Genomic DNA, 24,632 nt, shown 5'->3' with positions numbered 1-24,632 from the left:
TACATTTTAGGCTGTCACTTAAAAAAAAAAAAAAAGTTTATGCAATAGAAATTATAATATGAAAAGACTTTTTCATTGAATTCATTCAAGGAAAGCGAGAGAACTTTTTGCGGTAACACTATTTTAGTGTCCTTGTTATACATTTTATGTACTTAATATAGTAATAACAGTAAATTATGCATAATTACATGCAACTAACTCTAATCCTTTGTTTGTTAATTAATATTACTCAGTACTTAAATGTATAATTACACCGTAACAAGCACACAAAATAAAGTGTAACCTTTTTTGCTTGTTGAATCTTCCATCACCTACATTGAACTCAATTGAGAGTTGCGTTGAGAAACTCACAAGACACTTCCAAATCAGTCATTTATGAGGTTCAATGACCAGTTGGCAGCGAGGCAGCTCACTAGGTTTTGGAGCAGAGCTATTATGTATGTTATGTATTCATGTAAGACCATTTGTGGCCTAATAGTGTGAGAACAAACAATCCAAGGTCTCATATGACAACAGGTTAACTTGGCTTTTCAAGTGGACACTGGGCTACAAGTTTGTGGCCGTAACTAAATACTGTCATCCGAGGCTCGTGCAGCCGTTTTAGGTGTATTTGTGGTGCGGGGATTCCCCATTCTCCTCAGAGGTGTAGGATGAAAGAAATAAGACAGCCTTTGTGGCCATCTGACATCTCTAAGGTCTGAAATACAATACTATGACCCACACACAACCGCACACGTGCTCACACGTACAAACACACAAACTTTCACAAATATCCTGAAGCCTGGAAACTTGACCCTTCAGCACCTTCTGAACACATACACGCAATCTCATGGCTTAGACTTTGAGTATCTTTTTTGTGCCTAGGGACATGAAGAGTAATGGTGAAGGTTAGCGAATATAACAGGCATTAAGTTTTGGAAAGGGCCTGGTGACACAGCAGGTGTGGAGATGAAACCCAAGCCACCCGTGGTCTTTTCTGAAGAATGCATTACAGCAGCAGGAAAAGATTTTTGGCATAAAATGTATTCAATCTGAACAATTTTGAGGATGCCTGATCTAATTGCATGTCACTGGATAATGGAGATCTGTGCTTTTATTATGGATGCACTGATATTTACCAATAAGTTGATAATTGTTTTTATGTTATTGATGAATTATAAATGTCAAAAAATTATACATTTGTACTTGTATAAGAAAAAAGTATATTTAAAAAACACCAAAAACTTAAATAGTTTGCATACTACAAATGAACTTTGTTGTGCAACATGTGATCTCCCAGCAACATGTGCTCTTAAAGGGACAGTGCTCCTCAAGAGATTAATTTTTACAGGTCTTAAAAGAAAAAGTAATCCAATTTTTTTTTGGATATTTAAGTAGTAATTAAATATCCAATCATCGGCTGATACAGATATACAAAAAAGAGATATAATATAATATTTTGTGCATCCCTAGAATGAATATAATGTTGAATACTAAAAGTTTTAGTTTATTTGTTAAGGGAATTTGTGGCTTGTTTTGTTTATAGACCAAGACTACTAACACGTGGAATGGAATCAAGAGGAGGTGATGCACGGGGCAACTGCAAGTCCATGGAAACTGTCAAAGCGAAACGTGTACGTTTACAGCCAATGAAGTTTTAAAGAAGAATGGACAGCTAAGGATGATGTGAACTTGTGTGTATATGGGCTTAAAATGTCTGAAAAGACTGTGAGAAACAGATATTTATTTCTGGTCACCATCTGTTTGTTCCACATGGAGGAACGCAAAATGACGGCTAAGAAAAGGCTGAAACAAGACCGGTCTTTTCAGTGCCTCGGAAATGTGACGCAGGAGAGAGAACTGCTCCTTCCCCTGCTTCTGTGAGTCCGAGAACAGGTCCAAACTCCATTTAGACCCTTGTTTACCTAAGAGATGAGCTTTTGGACACATCCATTCATAGGTCTTCTCTCTTTATCTGGTCATGAATATTCCCATAATCCTTTGGCCCCTGTCCCAGCAGCCTCCTTTTTTTGGGAGGTGTGTGGTAGCTTTCTCTCTTTCAGGATTCCTCCTCAATCCCTTCTTTGAAAGGGGCTCTCGCCTGATCTCCACATGAAATGATATCTCTTTCACTCCCACTCTTGCGGGCCTCTAAGCCTCCTGGGCCGGAGCGGCAGAAGGCTGGAGAAAGCCCTTAATTGACCTGTAATTAGACTGTGAAACAGTGTGGCCGTGGAGAACAGAAGGATGATGAAAAAAGCGAGAGTCAGGGCACGGGATACCGCCAAGGAGATGAAGCTGAAGAGAAACTCAATCCCTTTTGATATAAATGGTGGCCTTCGGTATTTGCCATCAAGTAGCACGACCATTAATGGGGAAAATGGCAAAGAAATTAAAATGTGGCAACAGCCTTTTCAGCAGCTCACGTTTCCCACCATGCCTTCCCGGAAACAAAACTGCTGAAGTCTACGGAAAATCGATGTCACATCAGGTGACATCGGGGGGGGGGGGGGGGGGGGGAACGTTTGAAATGTTAACATCCAAGATAAAGCTTCTCAAGCAGCAAACAGAAAACCAGAGAGGTCCTAAAATTGGTAGATCACCCAAAAATGTTGTTCCAAACCTCCATGACTTTCTTTCCTTTGCAGAACACAAAATAATATATTTGGAAGAACCATTTTTTGTACATGCAATGAAAGTCAAAACAAGTAAATGATGACAGAATGTTAATTTTGAGGTGTCACAACACCATGGAAAATGGCAGTCCCACAAATCAGCCCTTTCAAGTTATCTCTAAAACATATGTCCACAAGGAGGAGAGGAACTGCTGACGGAGCTCTGCTGTGGAGTACCGCAGGGTTCAACATGAGGGTAGCTTGCAGCTTACCTCAGATAACTGGCTTATTTGAGTGTGTGAAATCTTACACACAGCCAGTTAGATGAAGTGCGTAATTTCTTGAAGTTAAAACACTTTCCCCATTACAGCATGAAGTGCAGAGACAACTATTAAGTCACTAGCAGGCTGATTTCCCAGAAATAACTTCCATTGACATGACTGGCTAAAAAAATGACATTCTTGACGAACAAATCTTGCATGTATTCCTTCTGTCCAAATATGAAAGAGACATCTTTCCAGTCTTTCTACCTATAGATCCACTTATTAGAATGACATTTTAGGCCATATACCATAGAGCTACACTGTAAATCTTAACACTCAAAATAATGAATTGGTTTGAGTAGAGCCAACTTAAATTAAAGTTAATACTTAGTTAAATCAAATGAATTTTTATGAGTATTTAGAACTTTCTTTTCCTTTTGAGTTCACAAAACTGACACATTCTAAGTAATCTGAATTGTTTTATTGTTTTGAGTTTTCTGAACTTGTTTCTTTTAATTTAGACAAACTTAAATTTAACTGAAACTGGGCTAGGATTCCTATTTCCCAGTATGCTTTGCCATTTCACTAAAAAGGGCGAGTAAATGCTAAAATTAAGTGTTATATGATGTGTTTTGTGCAAGATTAATGTTGACTGGGACATAAAGTAGTGTTTAATATTTTGATATGCTAATTTAGAAGAGTTGGTTTCTGAGGGGCTACCATCATGATGACGAGTAGAGCATGAGCTTGGTTTAAGAACAGATATACGTTACATATTTTATATTGCCATACTCATTCAGCATTTGCTATGCTAATGCTTTCAAAACAATGTTTTAGCAATTCAGCATTTATTGTATTAGTTAGTTAAAGCTAGCCAGGTTTCCACTACTAAATATATTTAAGTTGAGATTACATGATAATTTTAAGTTAAATTCATGAATGAGCCTGCTTGCCTAAACTTTTCTAATTTTAACAGTGTATGCTAATTATCACAATGTGATTCTGTGACTACAATGGAAAAAAATATCACATTACATGCAAGATAAACATGTAAAATATGAATTCAGTGAGGAAAATAAGTATTTGAACACCCTGCTATTTTGCAAGTTCTCCCACTTAGAAATCATGGAGGGGTCTGAAATTGTCATCGTAGGTGCATGTCCACTGTGAGAGACATAATTTTTTTAAAAATCCAGAAAATCACAATGTATGATTTTTTTATTATTTATTTGTATGATACAGCTGCAAATAAGTATTTGAACACCTGTCAATCAGCTAGAATTCTGACCCTCAAAGACCTGTTAGTCTGCCTTTAAAATGTCCATCTCCAATCCATTTATTATCCTAAATTAGATGCACCTGTTTGAGGTTGTTAGCTGCATAAAGACACCTGTTCACCCCATACAATCAGTAAGAATCCAACTACTAACATGGCCAAGACCAAAGACCTGTTAGTCTGCCTTTAAAATGTCCACCTCCAATCCATTTATTATCCTAAATTAGATGCACCTGTTTGAGGTCGTTAGCTGCATAAAGACACCTGTTCACCCCATTCAATCAGTAAGAATCCAACTACTAACATGCCCAAGACCAAAGAGCTGTCCAAAGACACTAGAGACAAAATTGTACACCTCCACAAGGCTGGAAAGGGCTACGGGGAAATTGCCAAGCAGCTTGGTGAAAAAAGGTCCACTGTTGGAGCAATCATTAGAAAATGGAAGAAGCTAAACATGACTGTCAATCTCCCTCGGACTGGGGCTCCATGCAAGATCTCACCTCGTGGGGTCTCAATGATCCTAAGAAAGGTGAGAAATCAGCCCAGAACTACACGGGAGGAGCTGGTCAATGACCTGAAAAGAGCTGGGACCACCGTTTCCAAGGTTACTGTTGGTAATACACTAAGACGTCATGGTTTGAAATGAAAAGGTTCCCCTGCTTAAACCAGCAAATGTCCAGGCCCGTCTTAAGTTTGCAAATGACCATTTGGATGATCCAGAGGAGTCATGGGAGAAAGTCATGTGGTCAGATGAGACCAAAATAGAACTTTTTGGTCATAATTCGACTAAACGTGTTTGGAGGAAGAAGAATGATGAGTACCATCCCAAGAACACCATCCCTACTGTGAAGCATGGGGGTGGTAGCATCATGCTTTGGGGGTGTTTTTCTGCACATGGGACAGGGCGACTGCACTGTATTAAGGAGAGGATGACAGGGGCCATGTATTGCGAGATTTTGGGGAACAACCTGCTTCCCTCAGTTAGAGCATTGAAAATGGGTCGAGGCTGGGTCTTCCAACATGACAATGACCAAAAGCACACAGACAGGATAACCAAGGAGTGGCTCTGTAAGAAGCAAATCAAGGTTCTGGCATGGCCTAGACAGTCTCCAGACCTAAACCCAATAGAGAATCTTTGGGGGGAGCTCAAACTCCATGTTTCTCAGCGACAGGCCAGAAACCTGACTGATCTAGAGAAGATCTGTGTGGAGGAGTGGGCCAAAATCCCTCTTGCAGTGTGTGCAAACCTGGTGAAAAACTATAGATTTTTAGATTATGTCTCTCACAGTGGACATGCACCTCCGATGACAATTTCAGACCCCTCCATGATTTCTAAGGGGGAGAACTTGCAAAATAGCAGGGTGTTCAAATACCTATTTTCCTCACTGTATATATTAAAGGGATAGTTCTCCCCAAAGTGAAAATTATGTCATTTACACACCCAGGTCATTCAAAACCAAAAAATGCCAATTTATTAATTATTGGCCATAACATTTTTTTTTTTTAAATCATCATTCCTAATCCCTATATTGAAGTAAAATGTATTGCGGATGTTGTTGCATGATGACTTTAAAGGAAATAGACCGCTACAGACCACAAAGAAATTTTGTAGCATTCATTTCAACACACTTAACATTTTGAACAACATCTGATGGTGCATCTAATGGGAATTTTCACTTCACTTTCCCCTTAGGCTGCGTGAGAGACTCTTGCTTATGAGTGCTGTGCAGAGAGCCTTGTGTCAACCCAGGTGTACGCTGAACTCCTCACCTCCCCTTCACAGCCTCCCTCCAGCCTGGACTCCAATAAGCATTTAATTACAGGGCTTTGGCACAGGTAAGACAGGGGCAAGTCAAGACGAGGAACAGCCAGAAAACAGTCAACCGGACAATAGACGGCCGCCCCTCTATGAGTATTTGAGACCAAAAGTTACCCTCGCTAGAAAGAACAATCTCATAACTCCATGTCAGTCAGCATAAAGTTCCAACTTTGACCCTGCACTCACAACTGCAGGTGGTCACAGTGGGTTTCCATCCCACCCCTAATTCCTTGCACCACTGATGGGCATCTAAAAGGAAAAGTTCACTTCAACACAAAAGAGGACATTCTACAAAACTTCTCTGGATTTTTTTGATTTATTTAATCAGAATATATTATTTTGTGTTCCAAAAATAAAAGTTAAACAGGATTGGAACGAAAATTTTTGTGTTTAACTATCCTTTTAACCCCACTTATGAGGAACCTGATCTGTCTGAATATTACAGTCATTTTAACTGGCTAATATGTGTGCAGAAATCAATTGAGGCCTTTCATAAGGCCCTGATTTAATGGATCATTAGGTAGGACAACTTATTTGCTGATGGATGTTGTGCACTGGGTTAAGGGTTAAATATTAGGATTCTGGATTTAAAAGAGAAAAACACACTTTGTTACTGCAGTTTGCAGAATACATTAAAAAGTGATGCCGGGGACTAAAATTATAGCTTCAGTAAATCCGTTCTTTTAACCGAATTTAACAAAGACATGATAAAGGAGCAGCACTATGTCATGCAGTGTCACTGCGACTGGTCCAGAAGGTGAGGCATTGCAACAAGTGCTCTATTTTTACTCAGCGAGGAAGGAAATGTATGGTTTTCCTATTACCTCATAACATATTATCTGACAGATAGATGTATGGTGTGGTGTGCAGAGGTTTTGAGAACAGCCTTGCAGGAGACCGACCGACAACAGGACTTGATCCTGCTAACCCCAGAGGCACTTTTTGTGATGGGACGAATGGTGAAATGGAAATGCAAGATCGCCGGCCCATTTCCCACTCATTTAACTTCCGCTTCCCCAGGTTCGGAGGCAGGGTGACGGTAAAAGAGAGAAGAGGGAAAATACTTCCTTCACTGGGATGACGAGTGCTGAGAGATTTATATGAGGGGAGCAGGACCTCTGAGAGCACTTGGGTGGGGTGACGGGGATACGTTGGTGGGAGTGGGCGGCCCATTATCAGCTTGCATGGGAAGACTGAGGCTACAAGCCAGCTTCGGAGGGGAAGGGGGGCTCGCTCCAGCTGTTTTAGAGATGGGAGCGGTTTCCTCTCAGCCTGAAAGAAAGGCATAATCGTCTTTCTGTCACTAGAGGGGCAGGCCAAAAATATGCTTTTCACATCAGAGCAATGGGGTGCAGGGAATATGGTGGGAGCGTGTGAGAAAGAAGAGGCGAGAGTGAGAGGAGGAAAAACAAAGAAGTTGGCCACAGATGAAAGGCAAGTGCATATAGTTCTCCATAAATTGATGTGTGACATCCTAAAGTATGCTGTTTTGTTTTCAATACAAGTTCATTGGGTGAATCAGTTCATGTACATGTCTTTAGTGAACTGAACAATCATTTGCATAAATCAATAAAAACAAGTTATCTGGTCAATACAGAGATCAACAGTAAGAATGACTCGATGGTTGCCAGTTGAAGAGACCACCACATGCCCAATTCGGCTTGGAAACGTCTAAGTGTCCTATATGGAGTTACTTATAGCTGTATGACTTAATTATATTACTTAAAAAAAACTGAAAGTTATGTATTAAATATCATATTAAAATACAATATGTAAAAAGAATAGTGAAATTTAATAAATATAAATGGAATATTTAACAAATAATTTAAGGGGTCATGAACTGCATTTTTTACTTTAAAAATATAATTTAGAAGAAACAAGCTATTTTCTATCCTGTTTTTGACCCTCTCTTCCAAGCACTAATAGGTGTGCCGCAAGACTTCTCATTACATTTGCCAACGTGGAACATTTATGCGTAGCGGTGTTGCGATATAGGCCTACCAGTATTGACGATAACCATGATATTCAAAACATGAAATATTGATATTCTGTTAGTTAAGGGTGTGACAATACACTGGTATTGGTGATAACCATAATATTAAAAATGAATAGTACACATAATAATATGGCACGTAAATAATCCAGCAGCAGTATCTGGTTGACAACTAACTCAAAGAACAATAGGTGACGGTATTGCGCCATAACGCTGCCATGCAAAAATAATGTTGTCCGATTACACTGAGGAGAGTCTCTACCCACACCCCAAGAAAGTAAGCTCACCAGTAAGGGTGTTTTTTGGATTTAGAGTCAGTCCTAGTATGCAGGACCCACCTCCATCATCCTGCGGATTTTGCCACTATACAGAGTGAGTTGCAAATATTTAGCTAGTCCTGAAACGGGAAATGTTAAATTAACCTGTTAACGCCTTTCTGTTTTTTTGTTATGTTTACATCCCTTAATGCTTTTAGTCCAAAAGTGTGCTCATTCGGATAAAAACTTGTGGATTATCGTATGTTATTGTTAACTTCAAATATCTTTAGAGAGGAATATTTTGGTTGTATTTAAAATTGGGCAATTATGGAATGTTGAACTCTCACATGTAATTTGTTTCATTCATACTCAACATTGGAGGGCGCACTCATGCAGAAACTCCACAAGTGAGACCCATAGAAGAATTACACTTTTGAGCTGCGTCTGAAACAAGCCTGTAGTGCTCCTGTCAGAAACTGAAGCTTCCGCGCCTCGATCGCCCCCCCGGTGGCTGGTCTCAGTACAGCTCCTAAACCCTACCCCTCCATGTATTAGAATGGACACGAGACACACTAAACAATTCAATTACACTTCAAATAATTGTTTCCTAAAGATGGTTTCTGTCATTTTAGGCAGTTTTTACTACGATGATTTAATTTCAAGTGTTCGTTTTTTAAATAAGTTTAGTTTTAGTTCGTTGTTTGATGCTATAAAAATGGGGGGGGGTGACATCATGATTGACAGCTGAGATTGACGGCTTCTCTGAGTGAAGTTGTCACTGAGGCACTAACAGACTTTTTTGGGAGGAGGTTGGAGCTTTAGCTTTAATTTCTACATTTCTATAACTGTTTATTTCACACCAACATAATGAATTGTTCTCTTTCAAGCATACGTTTCGGTGTCTCACTATGGGATACGCCCCTTCCGCGTATTCCTCAGAAGCCCTATTACATTACGCCAGCCCCAATTGGCTGGCAGACGTGACGTTGTGTCTGGGAGTGGCCTCCCCCTCCCTCAGTATAAAGGGGCAGCACAACGTCACAACGACATTCAAAAACCTCTTCTCGCTTCACACCAGAAGCCTTGAAGCCTACCTTTTCAAAGAACAAACTTCTCGACGAACCACTGGCCACCACGCCGTTTTTCGTCTGGCTCCTTCAATTTGCATTCCAGCCGATTGCAAGGATTGTTCGATACAACGATGGCCGCAGCAATGCAAACCATCCCGGCTAGTGAGGGAGATTCTGTGCGACTGTGTTCATGCGGGAACAAAATTTCATGCAAGGACACACACCAGGTCTGCTCTGCATGTCTCGGTCTGAAACATGCCCAATTGGCGATCGAGAACCCCGGCTCCTGTGAACACTGCGCACGCTTCACCATGAAGAGCCTTCGCCGCAGGCTAGCACGCCAAGCTAGCCTGTCAGGCCAAGATCCCCTCATGTCACCTAGCCCTGTTCCAGCTGCCACTCCGCAGGTATCCATTCCTGCAGTAGAGCTGCCCACCACGGCAGTTCTGTCCTGGAGTGAAGAGCTTGACGCGTGCGTCCCTCTGCCTGGTGTGCTCAGCACGGACGAGGATGAGGACGCGCTCGATTTCGAGGAAGAGGGACAATCCGATTATCTTCTCTCTGAGGAAGAGGAAGATTTCTAGGACTCCCCCTTCATTCCCCCTGCGCACTCGGCACAACTCCTCGCTGCGGCGGGATCCACGGGAGAGGCGGGCGGGGCACCATCCTCTCCGCTTCTCAGTGTTGATCTGCAAGATGTGTGTGTGCAAACGCGCTGCAGATAAACTAAATATTCCGTGGCCGACCGTGGTAGCAGAGACTGCAAAGTCTCGCTATGAGGGCAAGAGGCTGCCGAGAGCGAAACGGGCAGCACGACAGCTCCTTCCAGTATTTCCAGAGCTGCTGGAGGAGGTTGCGGTGACATGGAAGGACAAACCATTCACAAGCAAGATGCCCGTGCAGGGAGGATCCGCTCTTGATGTGGAAGGGATGGAGAAGGATGGCCTTCTCCGAATGCCCCCCATGGAGCCACTAGTTGCCGCGCACTTACACCCAAAGCGTACGGCGGCTGCAAATCCGACTTTACCATCCAAAGCGGACAGATTCCAGTCGAGCATGACAGGAAGGAGGAAGGCATCAATGCACGTCCGAATCTAATGTTAGCTTCACTTCCTGTCTCCTGAGATACCTTCATCTGATCGATTTTTGAAGGCAGCATATTTGTATCCTTCGCTACCTTTGATATTCCACAATCCTGTGCTTTATATTCTGTTACAGTTGAGCTTTGGGGGAAAAGCTGGCGTCCGAAAGTTGCGTTTGCTGGTCAGTTTGTGTGTAAACGTACGTTTTATACCAACATTTTCCCCTTTTGATGTAATTTCTAGCGAGGAATTACTAATGTAGTAAATAAATATTTATTTAGTTCTCAACAAAGCTATCTATTGCTGTAGATCCTTACACGGTTACACTGCCTAAGAAGTCTGTCTGAAATTAGTTTTGTGAGATGCCATCATGCCATTACAAGCCATTGTCTGATATGGCAGCGAGGCAACGAGTCAGGACGCAGGACGCAGCCTTGATGTTCCAAGAAATCCCTAATATGGACATTTTGACTGAATAAACATGGAGAATTCACACGCCATTGTGACAGTATATGGTTTATCTGTGTTCTTCAAGCCATTTTGGTTGTTTTTGTAAGGATAATGTACATTTATAATGCAATGCGAATAATCGACATAGCCTTTAACACTGTATAGAATTCTATAAAATAGGCCTAATATAATTGTATATTCTGTGATAAGTCACATCAGTTCACAGAAGGAAGTAATTACAATCACTCGACGGACGCTATAACTAGGGTTGGGAACCGAGAACCGGTTCTTATGCAGAACCGAAACTGATTTTTGAAAAATACCAGAACCGCGCAAAATTCCTAAGTTTCGGTTCCGAAAACGGTTCTGGTGCAATGTGTGTGCGAAGCGCTGGAAGCGTATCCTTTCATAGCGAGTGACAGCCAGAGTTGCCAACTCCGTGATTTTCACGCTTTCCCGTTTTCCACTGTTGCCGCGGGCTGTGTTTCATGTCCGCGGGTTGAAACGATTGTGCAATTGTGCGGGTTTTGTTGTGAAAACCTGGCAACCCTGGCTCACCTCATCATGAATATTAATTACGTTGCCTGCCGCTTCCAGGAGGGCAACGCAGTTCAGCCTGAAAGCCCTCGCGCTACACATTTACGGTTTTGCGTCAGATATTTTCTCGTTGACCACCAGCATAGCGAAGAGAAAGTCACAAGTATGGATTCATTTCCAAAGAATGAATGATAATGAAGCAAAATGTAACACGTGAAAAGTTAATAACATGCAAAGGAGGCTGCACTAGCAATTTGACAAAACATTTGCTACAGCACAGAGTGCCACAGGGCTTATACCAGATTTATAGTGAAAGGCCTATACATATATATATATATATATATATATATATATATACATATATATATATATATATATATATATATATATACATATATATATATATATATATATATATATATATACATATATATATATATATATATATATATACATATATATATATATATATATATATATATATATATACATATATATATATATATATACATATATATATATAACTTGGTTTTATTCAGAGACAGAGAGATAAAATGTAATAAGACAATTTCAGAGGTGTTCATTTGAAAAAAAATGTGTTGCAAGAATGGCTTAATTAATACTGTAATATATGTACAGTACAGGACTTTTTTGACATTGCCAACCTGTAAATACATTTTAGAGCAAGTAATAAACACAAAATGGATTGTTTGAGTTGCGTATTGTGCCTTTTTCCAATACCACTTAATGTTTAATAATTTTAATGGAACCGGAATCGGAACCGGAATCGTTAGGCGGAACCGGAACCGGAACCGGAAAATTTATCACGATTCCCAACCCTAGCTATAACACAATTTTGGAGTCAAATATGCTGGGTTTTTTTTTTTCATAAATTGTATTGACGCTGCACTAAGCTAAAATGGTTAGCATTTTAGTCTTCTCTAAATTAAATTATTAGCGTTATGAATCAATGAGCCGAATCATGATTCGGATCGCGTGTCAAACCGCCAAACTGCTGAAATTTGGCGATTCAAACCGCTGATTCGACTCGCTGATTCATAACGCTTCGAAGCTTCATGATGCCTTGTTTTGAAATCGTCATCACTATGCAAGTCGTTATTTAGGGTTTTGCGCACAAAAACTATTCTTGCCGATTTATAAAGTTATTTTAGAACCACTGTAGTGAGATGGACTTTGTAACGACGTCTTTAGTACCTTTTAAGGGTCTTGAGAGTGAACCGTGCCATTGTGCCAATGGAGGCCTTTCAGAGCCATCAGATTTCAACTAAAATATCTTCATTTCTGTTCCGAAGATGAACGGAGGTCTTACGGGTGTCGAACGACATGAGGGTAAGTAATTAATGACAGAATTTTCATTTTTGGGTGAACTAACCCTTTAAAAGTTACATTAACGCTAAATGTACAAACTATAGAGCTACGGTTAGGGTTAGGGTTAGGCTTAGATACTTGTAATTATGCATAATTTACTGTTATTATTATAGTAAGTACATGTAGTAACATGTAACTATATCACCTTAAATTACAGTGTTGTATTTTAATTTGGGTATGCCGTTTCTTGGATTTGGGTTCCAAATGGGGATGCAAGTTAACAGGTTAAGGTATTAGTTGTGTTATTGGTTATTTATTAGGCAGTGTCAAAGAAGCCAGAGAAAGCCAACTGTCTCAACTGTTGTAATTGCTGTATGCAATGGTGTGATTCATTGGCTGAAAAAAGAAAGCAAAACACAATATAAACAAAGTAAAGATGAATTTGACTGAAACATTATTATTATTTTTTTTCAAGAGTTCTATAGATATCGCGATATAACGTTACCGTGAATAAAGTGAAAAACGTATACATTGTCATTTGCAGTGTCGTGTTTTAAATAAAATGAAGCGTGTTGTAATGTCTTACTGAAGATGTCACTCACTGAAGCTTTTATTCAAGATTACAAAGAATGGATTAGATCAAAAAAATAACAAGCATCATTCTCTACGTTCTTTCATCCGTATCCAGGAATCCAACGCATTAAACCCATAAATGCTGAAGCAAAGTAAAGAACAAGCTAATCACAACCATTAAAACGCTACAGTATAAATACTCAGTACATATCAAACGATCTGTAAAAGACAAAGCAATAGTGACACATGGTAAAAACACTGTTACTCACACTAGTGTGCTGCGACATAACTGTCGGATCTAATATAGTCGGCACTGCATCATCTCTCTTAAAAGCCTGTGTCGATCTGTCTTGTTTAAAAACGACTCTGCAGTAAAATGAAGCGAACAAATGAAGTGTCTTACTGACGCGATCTGATTGGGACTTTATTAAAAACGTTCCATGCTTTCTAAATGTTAGGATCACAAGGATGGCAGTGCAAAGACTATAACTATATATAAACAGTGTTTTTCTATAACTTGGCACTTCAGAACATCTTGTAATCCTCAAAGGCATCTCTACCGTTTTGTTGCTGGAGTAATCTTGTGTTTGCGTCTGTCTCGTATTTACTACTACATGACAAGCACGAATCGGTGGGCGGGGCTAAAGAGGCAATGATGTAGAAGTAGGCACTGATCTTCTTCTGCAGAGGCAGTCTTTCGTCTCACTATGACATAATAATGTGACAAAATCCGAATCCGTGTCGATTTCTGAGCTTGGTTTCAATACAAACTGTTTTTGGACTAACGAGGAAGTTTTGAATTCTTAAACGTACAGGATATTTTTATATTACAATGACCTCTTATACGTCAAAACATCAAGGAAAATTCCATTTCGCAAATATTTAAAAATTAAGTCAACATTTTTGGGCAACATCACAAACAGATGATAACACTCACAGGATCAACAGTTTCATATTCCCAACTCTAGATAAACCAATAAAAGGCAAGAACATACAGTCAAAGGAATGATTAGATAGAGGACAAAGAGTGTGAGAGAGAAAGACACTGTAAAGAGGTGGTACAGGAGCTTCTGTGGTGACCTAACGCCTCATGCAAACACAGTTAAACCTTGTGTATACAGAGCTCAGGGGCAGCAACAGTACATCACTACGCAAGGAGGAAACAGGGGAGCGTTTTTCATTGAGCACTAAAACTGGTTTTCAAGTCATCCTTTCAGGAGAGAGACAAAATGATGCAAAGGTGATGAGGGGGAGTGTGAGACTGAACGTAACAGCGTTTCTAAAGGACCTGCATAACACTGAGCTGGTTTAACTTCGGTATAATCCGTGCAGGAGGTGAAACTGCAGATAAACTGTAAACTCCAATTAGGGCTGGATTGACAATATTGATTAAATTATTTTCATTTACCTTTATTTCGATTAACTGATATCGATTCTTAAATGCCAAAATTGAACCAAGAGCTTGTGAACAGAAACTCATTGTGAAATGTGTTAAAAGGATAGTTCACCCAAAAATTACCCCATGATTTACTCACCCCCAAGCCATCTTAGTTGTATATGATATTCTTCTTTTCAGACAAATACAATCGGAGTTACAGTGAGGAAAATAAGTATTTGTACACCCTTCTATTTTGCAAGTTCTCCCACTTAGAAATCATGGAGGGGTCTGAAATTGTCATCGTAGGTGCATGTCCACGGTGAATAATAAGTATAAATAAGTATTTGAACACCTGTCAATCAGCTAGAATTCTGACCCTCAAAGACCTGTTAGTCTGCCTTTAAAATGTCCACCTCCACTTCATTTATTATCCTAAATTAGATGCACCTGTTTGAGGTCGTTAGCTGCATAAAGACACCTGTTCACCCCATACAATCAGTAAGAATCCAACTACTAACATGGCCAAGACCAAAGAGCTGTCCAAAGACACTAGAGACAAAATTGTACACCTCCACAAGGCTGGAAAGGGCTACAGGGAAATTGCCAAGTAGCTTGGTGAAAAAAGGTCCACTGTTGGAGTAATCATTAGAAAATGGAAGAAGCTAAACATGACTGTCAATCTCCCTCGGACTGGGGCTCCATGCAAGATCTCACCTCGTGGGGTCTCAATGATCCTAAGAAAGGTGATAAATCAGCCAAGAACTACACGGGAGGAGCTGGTCAATGACCTGAAAAGAGCTGCGACCACCGTTTCCAAGGTTACTGTTAGTAATACACTAAGACGTCATGGTTTGAAATCATGCATGGCACGCAAGGTTCCCCTGCTTAAACAGCACATGTCCAGACCTGTCTTAAGTTTGCCAATGACCATTTGGATGATCCACAGCAGTCATGGGAGAAAGTCATGTGGTCAGATGAGACCAAAATAGAACTTTTTGGTCATAATTCCACTAAAGGTGTTTGGAGGAAGAAGAATGATGAGTACCATCCCAATAACACCATCCCTACTGTGAAGCATAGGGGTGGTAGCATCATGCTTTGGGGGTGTTTTTCTGCACATGGGACAGGGCGACTGCACTGTATTAAGGACAGGATGACCGGGGCCATGTATTGCGAGATTTTGGGGAACAACCTCCTTCCCTCAGTTAGAGCATTGAAGATGGGTCGAGGCTGGGTCTTCCAACATGACAATGACCCGAAGCACACAGCCAGGATAACCAAGGAGAGGTTCTGTAAGGAGCATATCAAGGTTCTGGCGTGGCCTAGACAGTCTCCAGACCTAAACCCAATAGAGAATCTTTGGAGGGAGCTCAAACTCCGTGTTTCTCAGCGACAGGCCAGAAACCTGACTGATCTAGAGAAGATCTGTGTGGAGGAGTGGGCCAAAATCCCTCCTGCAGTGTGTGCAAACCTGGTGAAAAACTACAGGAAACGTTTGACCTCTGTAATTGCAAACAAAGGCTACTGTACCAAATATTAACATTGATTTTCTCAGGTGTTCAAATACTAATTTGCAGCTGTATCATACAAATAAATAGTTAAAAAATCATACATTGTGATTTCTGGAATCTCTCACAGTGGACATGCACCTACGATGAAAATGTCAGACCCCTCCATGATTTCTAAGTGGGAGAACTTGCAAAATAGCAGGGTGTTCAAATACTTATTTTCCTCACTGTATATAAAATATATCCTGGCTCTTCGAAGCATTATAATTGCAGTGAATGGCAGCCCAAAATTTGAAGCCTAAAAAAGGTGTATCCATTAGGGATGCACCGAATATTCGGCCACCGAAAATTTTCGAAAGACTTTTATCACCGAAACAACACGGCCGAAATGTTGTGATGACGCAAACCAAACCGCGACCCTCACGTGCTTGTCTGAAGCAACATGTCTGCGGTGTGGACGTATTTCAATATATCTGAGAAACACCCACGTCTGCTCCATGCACAAGCAATGACAGCGAGAGCTCATGTTCTCGACGAGAAGAGGACCAGACTTCACTGTGAAACCCAACAGTTTCCGAATGCAATCTTTAACAGTGGGCATGTTTTAAGCGCGGAACACACTTCAATCAGAGTTCCCACACCAACATCGATCAACATGTATCACGAAATTCAAACGATAAATGGCGTTTTGGCGCTCTTTAATGTGGCATCACTGATCACATCACAGTAGAAGCGGCGGCGCGCGCGTGAACACGATCATCTGTGAGCGCGATCATCTGTGAGCGCGATCGATCATCTCTTCCTTGAGAATAAACATGAATGAACATCTAAGGTGTGTTGAGGATACATTACAACTTACTGTCACTTATTCACTAGAGTAAATCAACTCTTTCACTAAATATATGACCTATATTAGCCGTTATATTTATTATATTCTACTTAACCTGTTAATGATATCTTGATTATTTCATGTATGTTTAAATACGTAAACCTGTCATGAAAATGACAGACACTGTGTACAAATGAGTAGTCCTACAGAGAAAAAATTAAAATGCACTAGACCTAAATGCACTTTGTTTTAATGAGAGAACATTTAATTTTAAAACCTTTCTGTAGGCCTGTACATTATTATTTAATGTACAAATGAGTGGGGTCAAGTTAAACATTTTAGTTTGAATTTTATTTTAGACTGTGCATTGTTGCAATGTGCTAAATAAATATTGGCATTATTTGTAATTGATTTATTCTTTGAAACTTTAATATTAATTTATGCAATTGCAATGCCTTGAATTGAGTAAAGTTAGTACACAGTCATAGCCATAAATGCAATGGTACTAATAATTGGCATAATTTCTTTCGGTGTTTCGGTTTTCGGCCTTGGTTTCCTCTTTTTCGGTTTCGGCCAAGAATTTTCATTTCGGTGCATCCCTAGTATCCATCCATTATAAAAGTAATCCACATGGCTCCAGGGGTTAATAAAGGCTTTCGATTTTCAGCGAATGGGTTTTTGTAAGAAAAGCCATATTTAAAACTTTATAAAGTAAAATATCTAGCTTCCGGCAGACCGCCTTCAGTATTCAACTTACAAAAAAAGCGTAACTGACGTGACGATTATGTTGGACGTAGCGCAAGTGTTTTGAACTGCGAGAGGCGTTACACTTTCTTCGTAAGTTGAATATGGAAGGTGGTCCACCGGAAGCTAGATATTTTACTTTATAACGTATAAAATAAAATAAAAATTTATTTCAAACACCCATCGATTCGCTTCATGAATGCCTTTATTAACCCCCAGAGCTGTGTGGATTATTTTCATAATGGATGGATGCACTTTTTTGGTCTTCAAATTTTGGGCTGCCATTCACTGCAATTATAAAGCTTGGAAGAGCCAGGACATTTTTTAAATATAACTCTGATTGTGTTCGTCTAAAATAAAAATGTCATATAGGATGGCTTGAGGGCGAGTAAATTATGGGATAATTTTCACTTTTGGGTGAACTATCCCTTTAATACCAAAAAATGTAATAAAGAAATATTCTAGCTCATATAAAGTTTTCTAAAAACGTAACTTAATTACTTTTAATTACTTATACTGCTTTTACTTTCACATGTATGTAGACTTGTAGTACTGCTGCAGGGTTGCAAGTCTATTTTTGTCCTGATCCCCCTCCTCCCTCCTCTCTACAATAATGTCCTATCACCCCATAAAAAGTGAGAGTAATGCTCATAATGTGGGGGAAAAAAACCCGTCCACACTTCAGTTGCCATGTCTCAAAGACTAATTTGTAAGTGCTTGTGGGCCCTTAAAAAGCCTAAAAAAAGAAGTACTCAAAAAATAATTACTCTGGCTGTTTACACATCAATTTTCCACCATTCAAAAAAATGAAATGGAAACTAAGAGCCAAGTCTATGACTGTCATACAGGCTGACAAGACAGCCATGCACGCCCTGGATTGCAGTAATTGAATTAAGTCTATTAGGTAAATCAAAGACTCATAAAGCCGTCTCCTGACGTGCCTGCAGTTGCATATTAGCGATGTGGGCAGAGCTCCAGCGAAGGCACAGTGCCATACAGCTGCCCTGGCACTGTGAGCGCACACGACACATCACCCACAGGCAGCAGCCACAGTAACAAGCCTGAATGCAGCCATCTTGCACATATAATCCCACGCATTCCCACTCTCTCACTCACACATGTACAATCCCCAAGTGTGAAACCAGAGCAGCTCTCTGCCTGCCTGCCTGCAAGTAAGGGCAAATCGCTCTTAACACCAGACTTTGCCCCAGGGGCTAAATTTTTTTCCTTTGTTAAGGGAAGTGCCCCTGTCCTCCCCCTGCTCCTCATCTTCAAACAGGCAGACAGGTGAGGCCAGGGTCAGCGGCTCAGCTCCCTGCACCTGTGGGAGTAATAGCCCCTCATGGCCTCGTGTGAGCCGGACTCAACCCCTGGCCCAGCCCCAGGTTCTATGAGCCCATCAATACATCTCTCGCTTTATGAAGGGGGCTGTCAGTTTTTCCAATCCGTCTAAAAAAAAAAAAAAAAAAAAGAAGACAAACAGAGAGCAAGACGGGGAGCGTGTAACAACAGCTCATAGGTGATTTAAAGAGCATGGAGCTTGAAATCCCCCTGCTTCCTAACCCCTCCCGTCCGCTACTGGATTCTGGAATCTTTTCCTGTTGGGTCTTGTAAGGTGGGCGATGTGGAATAGATGTGGCTTGGAGACATATTCCCAAAATAAAAATCGCCCACTTTCCACCTCCTAGAAATCTCCATCCAGGAATATATAAATTGCATAAAAGGTCCAATTTTGTGTAAGATTGGACCTACCAAAGCATCATCAAAGTGAACTGAAGCACAACACTCAGAGTGCTTCATAAGGAGTAATGGGCTTCACTGATTTGTAAAAACCTCAAGAAGCTCTCCAGAAGTCAAACATCTAAGAGACGCTTGTCAAAACTGCTGGTCAGAAAGTGATACTTCAAAGTTGATGGAACTTTAGGAAGAGCCAACTGGGAGAGTATGCTAAGGGGCTAGTAAACTTTTCTTCTTTTTTTTATCCAACAATATGATTTCCGGGAAGGTGAGAAATTAATTTAGATCAGCTAAAACTGTCCAAAGGTTCCAAAAGGTGTTTTCACAGCAAATCCATAGAAGATCCATGCTGGGATTACCCAAAGAACCGTTCTTAAAAGATTCCTTTTTTTTTTTAAAGTTATTACTTTAATATTTGATCAGCTGTTATCATATTAATTTGGGATCATCGGAGCGTAGCATACTGGTGCTTGAAACCAGGCTAGGTTGAAAAGCTTGCTGTTGTTTAAATGGTTTAAGAATTTAGGAGGTGAATACGGTCAAAATAAGATCATTTGTTCTCTCTGAAGAAACCGAGACAGCGCATCAAAATACATCAAAAGCTCCAGGAACCCTGGGAACATGATGCCACCTCACGCAGGAAAGGCGGCAAGGCCAGACAGGCCCACAAATTCTTCCCTGCTATTTGAAAAGAAATTGGAAATAGCCAGGATTCTGTCCAAACTCATGTTCCTTTGCATATGCCTTCAGGATGTGGCAGAAACCACAAAAGTGGCCCAAAAAGGGTGGCAAAACGAACGCACTTACAAAAACACCACCTCTTGTACAAAGCCATGCTACAGACAATGTAGTGTGCTTATACTAAACACACATTGGCAAACCTCTGGCCTGAAAAGTGAAAACTATACAAATATGCTTTTGATTTAACCCATGTACACAAAAAGTGACAATATACTGTGAAAGAAAATGGAAAAACTGAATATAATATGATACAGCACACGATCAAGCCATTATGATTCCTGTAAATGAATGCCAAATAGAAAAGCCTTTTTCCACTTCAAACTTTAAACAAAACACACCACAATGACGACAGGATGAAAACAGCTGGGTCTGAAATTATTTATAATTAGAAACAGTTTCTCCTTCAATTTAAAACACACAATTTTGTTTATTAGTTAAGTCAGACCAATGCTTAATGTGTCTATTAATGAGCAATACTCAATGTATTGTTACTAGGTCTGTCAATAGATTAAAACAATTAGTCATGAATCTTTTTTTAGCATAATTATTAAAATTTGGATTTTACACTAATGTTTTTAAAGTGTATTATGCTCACCAGGGCTACATTTATTTAATATTTTTAAATATTATTGCAATTTAAAATAACTGTATCAAAGTTGAAAAACGTTGTGCTGCTTAATACTTTTGTAACAACCTTGATGGATATTTTTTAGAATTTATCGCTAAATAGGAAGATCAACTGCAAATTTTAATCAATTTAAAGTGTCCTTGTTGAATAAAAGTATTAATTTCTTACTGAAGAAGATTTTTACTGTAAAAAATCTTACTAAAATCAAACTTTGAATGGTATTGTATGTCATACTTGTTGAGCTATGATACTACTTCAATTCTAATGAATTTTGTAATGGGTAATAATATCTGGATTGCCTTTGTAAATAAATTCCCTATTAATAAGGTCTTTTGAAATTATTGACCATTGAACAATGGTAATTACATGTTAAATGGTATTTTATTTATTCTCTTAAACTGTTTGACTATAAAAATGCTGAATTCGTTTTTTGACTTTAAAATCATAAAAAAAAATTGTCTCAAAACTATTTTAAGATTTATTTTTGGCATTTTTACAGTTAGTACAGTTGGAGAGAGGACAGGAAGCGAAGTTTGGTAGATTGGGAAAGGACCATGAGACGGGATTCGAACTCGGGTCGCCCAAAGCACAAGTACGCTACATGTCGGAGGCTATCGGCTTGATGTCTCAGAACAAAATGAAGCATTTTTAAAGTGAAAAAGTTATGTAAATGTGCTAATGGCATTTATGAAAATTAAAATTTGGATTGATCTCAAATATGATCACTTTGGCAGCCCTAATTGTTACTTTTTACTAAACGCAGCCATTGTTTTTCATATCATGGCAACCATTATTAACAATCCAGGACCTGTCACTACAGCCTCTCTCTCTCTCTCTCTCTCTCTCTCTCTCTCTCTCATAAAGACTGACTGCACCTTAATAGAGTGACCATGTGTTTTGTGCAGTGGCAACAGCTAGGGCACTGATGCATGCGTGCATGCCCAGACTTGCTTTTATTAGCATAACAGCCACTTCTTGGGAGGTCATGCTTGTGTTTTCCCTAAGTGCTGGTTATCCACCAGGCAACGTCATGCTTTACAGCACAGGAATCCACTCTAAGGGTGACCCAACGCCAAGCATCGGGCTTAAACCGCGGCGGGTCAGACATAGGACTATAATAGGACTAGTGGACATGCTCATGGGACCAAAGAAACCAAACATCCTGGGGTCTTTATATTCGGGCAGGTACAAAAGCAGATAAAATAGATTGAGCACTCTTTCTGGTTAACATGGTACATCTCTGTCCTGAAAGACTGTGTACTAAATACCTAAAGCATCTGTAAGAATGTGCCTTTGCAAAGCTTCAATGCTTTGAATGGTGTAAACATTCTTGGAAGATATCTGTCGAGTTATGGGATAAAATCACTGCCATCATGCTTTTTTCTGTCCACTGCAAAGACACTTAAGCAAGTCAACCTGGTCAAAAGAGACAGTGCCCACTAAACATTTAGAGAGGCCTCTTACGATACACAAAGAAATTCTTCATAGAAAAGGCAGAGTGGCTCTTTATAACTCAAGACACTGTATGGGCAGTTTGACCATTGTGTCTAAGCATACACTAACCTGGGAGGTAGGGCCATTACCTCACTCTCTGTTATCACAGTAATGACAGCACTGGGATTTACGTGTGTGCGAGTCGTGTGTCTGTGCGAGATCAAGTCTGAGCATGTCAGACGTGCATCCACAAATTGCTGCTTTAATCAACAGGGTGTTTAACAGTAACCAGGGCTGAGGACATGACAGACAGCAGGCAGTGTGCAGCCAGGAGCTCTCTCACACAGTCTCCCACACTGTGAAGGGCAATTAAGGGTTCAAGCCTCAACAGAGGAAGGAACAGGGGGAAAAAATGAGAGGGAGTGTGAGAGAGAAGTGTGTGTGGAAAGCTATCTGTACCCTATTCTGAAGTCATATCACTTAAAATTAGCTAGAAAGTAGAACGGAAAGGGGATTGAAAACAGTGGAATTCCCAGCACATACACCTGACACTGAAGTAGGAATGGTTTTGGCCCTTCAAAAAAAAAAAAAAAAAAAACGTTTAGAATTAAAATGAGAGAGAGGAAACAGATGGGGGGGGGGGGGGGGGGGGGGGCTGATTTGATTAAAATTTCTGACAGTGCACTATATAACTGTTGTTGCATTGAAAAAAAAGAAGATCGATAAACATCAAAAGTATTTATGACAAATCAAATACTCATGAATTTTATAAATGCAACAAGAAAAATTGAAATTTAATGCTGGAGTGAAATTTGATAAATGGATGAATTACCCATATAGACCCAATGAATGGACTCTTAAGTGCAAAACAACACTGCCCTCTGGTGGTCAATCGGTCATGCTGATGTTTCACAGACTGAAAGAAGAGAAAGTATGAGGATAAACTTACTGAGGTCTTCTGCCAACTGAACCCTCCTGCCTGTGATCAGCTGGACTTTCTTCTCATTGTTCTCTCCAAAGTCCTCTAATACTTCTTTAACGTTCTTCTCCAAGCGCCGCACTACACACACACACACACACACACACACACAAACACACAAACAAAAATCCTTATTTGTGTTGTTTGAACATGGAACGTAAACGCTACCAGTAGTCAGTCACTGTTCCCTCACACTGAAGCCTGTTTAATTAGTATTGGGAGATGATTTGCGCCGATTTTGCAGGAACGCTTACCTTCAGTGTTAGTGAGCTGTTGTCGAAGAGTATTGCCTGTGATGGCCAACATCCTCTGGATCCTCCAGAACAGAACCACATCATTGCACTCAAGCTGGAACACAGAGAAATACGAGAAACTATTAGCTAAACAGAACCTTTTAACATGAACCAACAGAAAAGCAAATAGCAAATTTTACAGAAACTGTGAGTATAAAGTAGGGAAACACCAAAACTTTTCAGTCTTCGGCCAAAAGAGAGAGAGAAAAATGCTATGATGATAATTCAGCTCAGTTATACAAAAAGTGCAAATCACTTTAGTCTTGTTGTGGATAAATAATAATACCTGGTTTTCCTTTTTAAATAAATTCCTATTAATAATAGCATTACATTTATTTATTTACTTATTTTACTTTTGCACTTTCAAATGCTTAATTTTGTTTCATCCATTTATTTTCTCTCATGAAACAAAAATATATAAATGAATTTAATCTCATTAAACATTTAATTCTCAAAAACACTGTTGCAGCCCTATTTTTTTCTTTTCACAAAATGTTACTAAAAAAGGCATCTTCTCTACCTCAGAGTCTACAAAGTGCCTCTGGTAATAGTAGAAACCTCGCCGGCAGAGGTTACAATGTGATAATGCCTTTTGCAAGAAGTGGCGTCGATAGAGCTGGTGCCACGTATCCTTGATCTACAGAGAGAAATTAGTTATACATACATTAGTAAAAAATAAAGTATAAAATCAGATGTGCAGATAGTAATGCTAGATATTTTCTCTCAGTGTCTCACTCACCAGCACAGGGTCCACCTCCACTCCTCTGCCCTCTAGGTTTTTGCGTACTGTAGTGACCTCATCATTGGCCAGGTAAGCGGTGTGATCTTCATGAAGCTTCAACAGACGCTCAAGCTCGTTTTTGGTTTCATTACGGATGTGCTAGAATTAGGAAGCAAAATTGTTGACTCTTTTCACTAGTACCTACTAATACTAATGACACCATGATCATAAAAACGATAATAAAAAAAACTGGACAAATATGTAGTGTTGTCTGTCCAACCTGCTCTGGTGTTCGATTTTTCCAGCTCAACCACCTCTGCTTCCAGTCTGGCCCCACCATATCTGCTATTACGGAGTCAGCTGCAACACAGGAAGATGAGTCACACACTCCATGCAC

General features: G+C 39.9%; 1 protein-coding gene across 4 annotated transcripts in view; it reads right to left on the bottom strand.

Annotated features, from left to right (window-relative positions):
- The window catches only part of opa1 (OPA1 mitochondrial dynamin like GTPase), a 59,278-nt gene that overhangs the window by 4,622 nt on the left and 30,024 nt on the right, over positions 1-24,632 (bottom strand). For all 4 annotated transcript variants that reach the window (XM_079840142.1, XM_079840140.1, XM_079840141.1 and 1 more), the window contains 5 exons: positions 24,516-24,595; positions 24,254-24,394; positions 24,035-24,151; positions 23,476-23,569; positions 23,192-23,302 (listed from right to left, as the gene is read on the bottom strand). In XM_079840142.1, the coding sequence (XP_079696268.1) occupies positions 23,192-23,302; positions 23,476-23,569; positions 24,035-24,151; positions 24,254-24,394; positions 24,516-24,595 (543 nt within the window). The remainder of the gene's footprint in view (positions 1-23,191; positions 23,303-23,475; positions 23,570-24,034; positions 24,152-24,253; positions 24,395-24,515; positions 24,596-24,632) is intronic.

This window comes from Gobio gobio (genome assembly GCF_949357685.1).
Source record: "Gobio gobio genome assembly, chromosome: 17".
Taxonomy (NCBI): domain Eukaryota; kingdom Metazoa; phylum Chordata; class Actinopteri; order Cypriniformes; family Gobionidae; genus Gobio; species Gobio gobio.
Note: the sequence above shows the minus strand (reverse complement) of the source record. Positions and strands in the feature narration are given on the sequence as shown.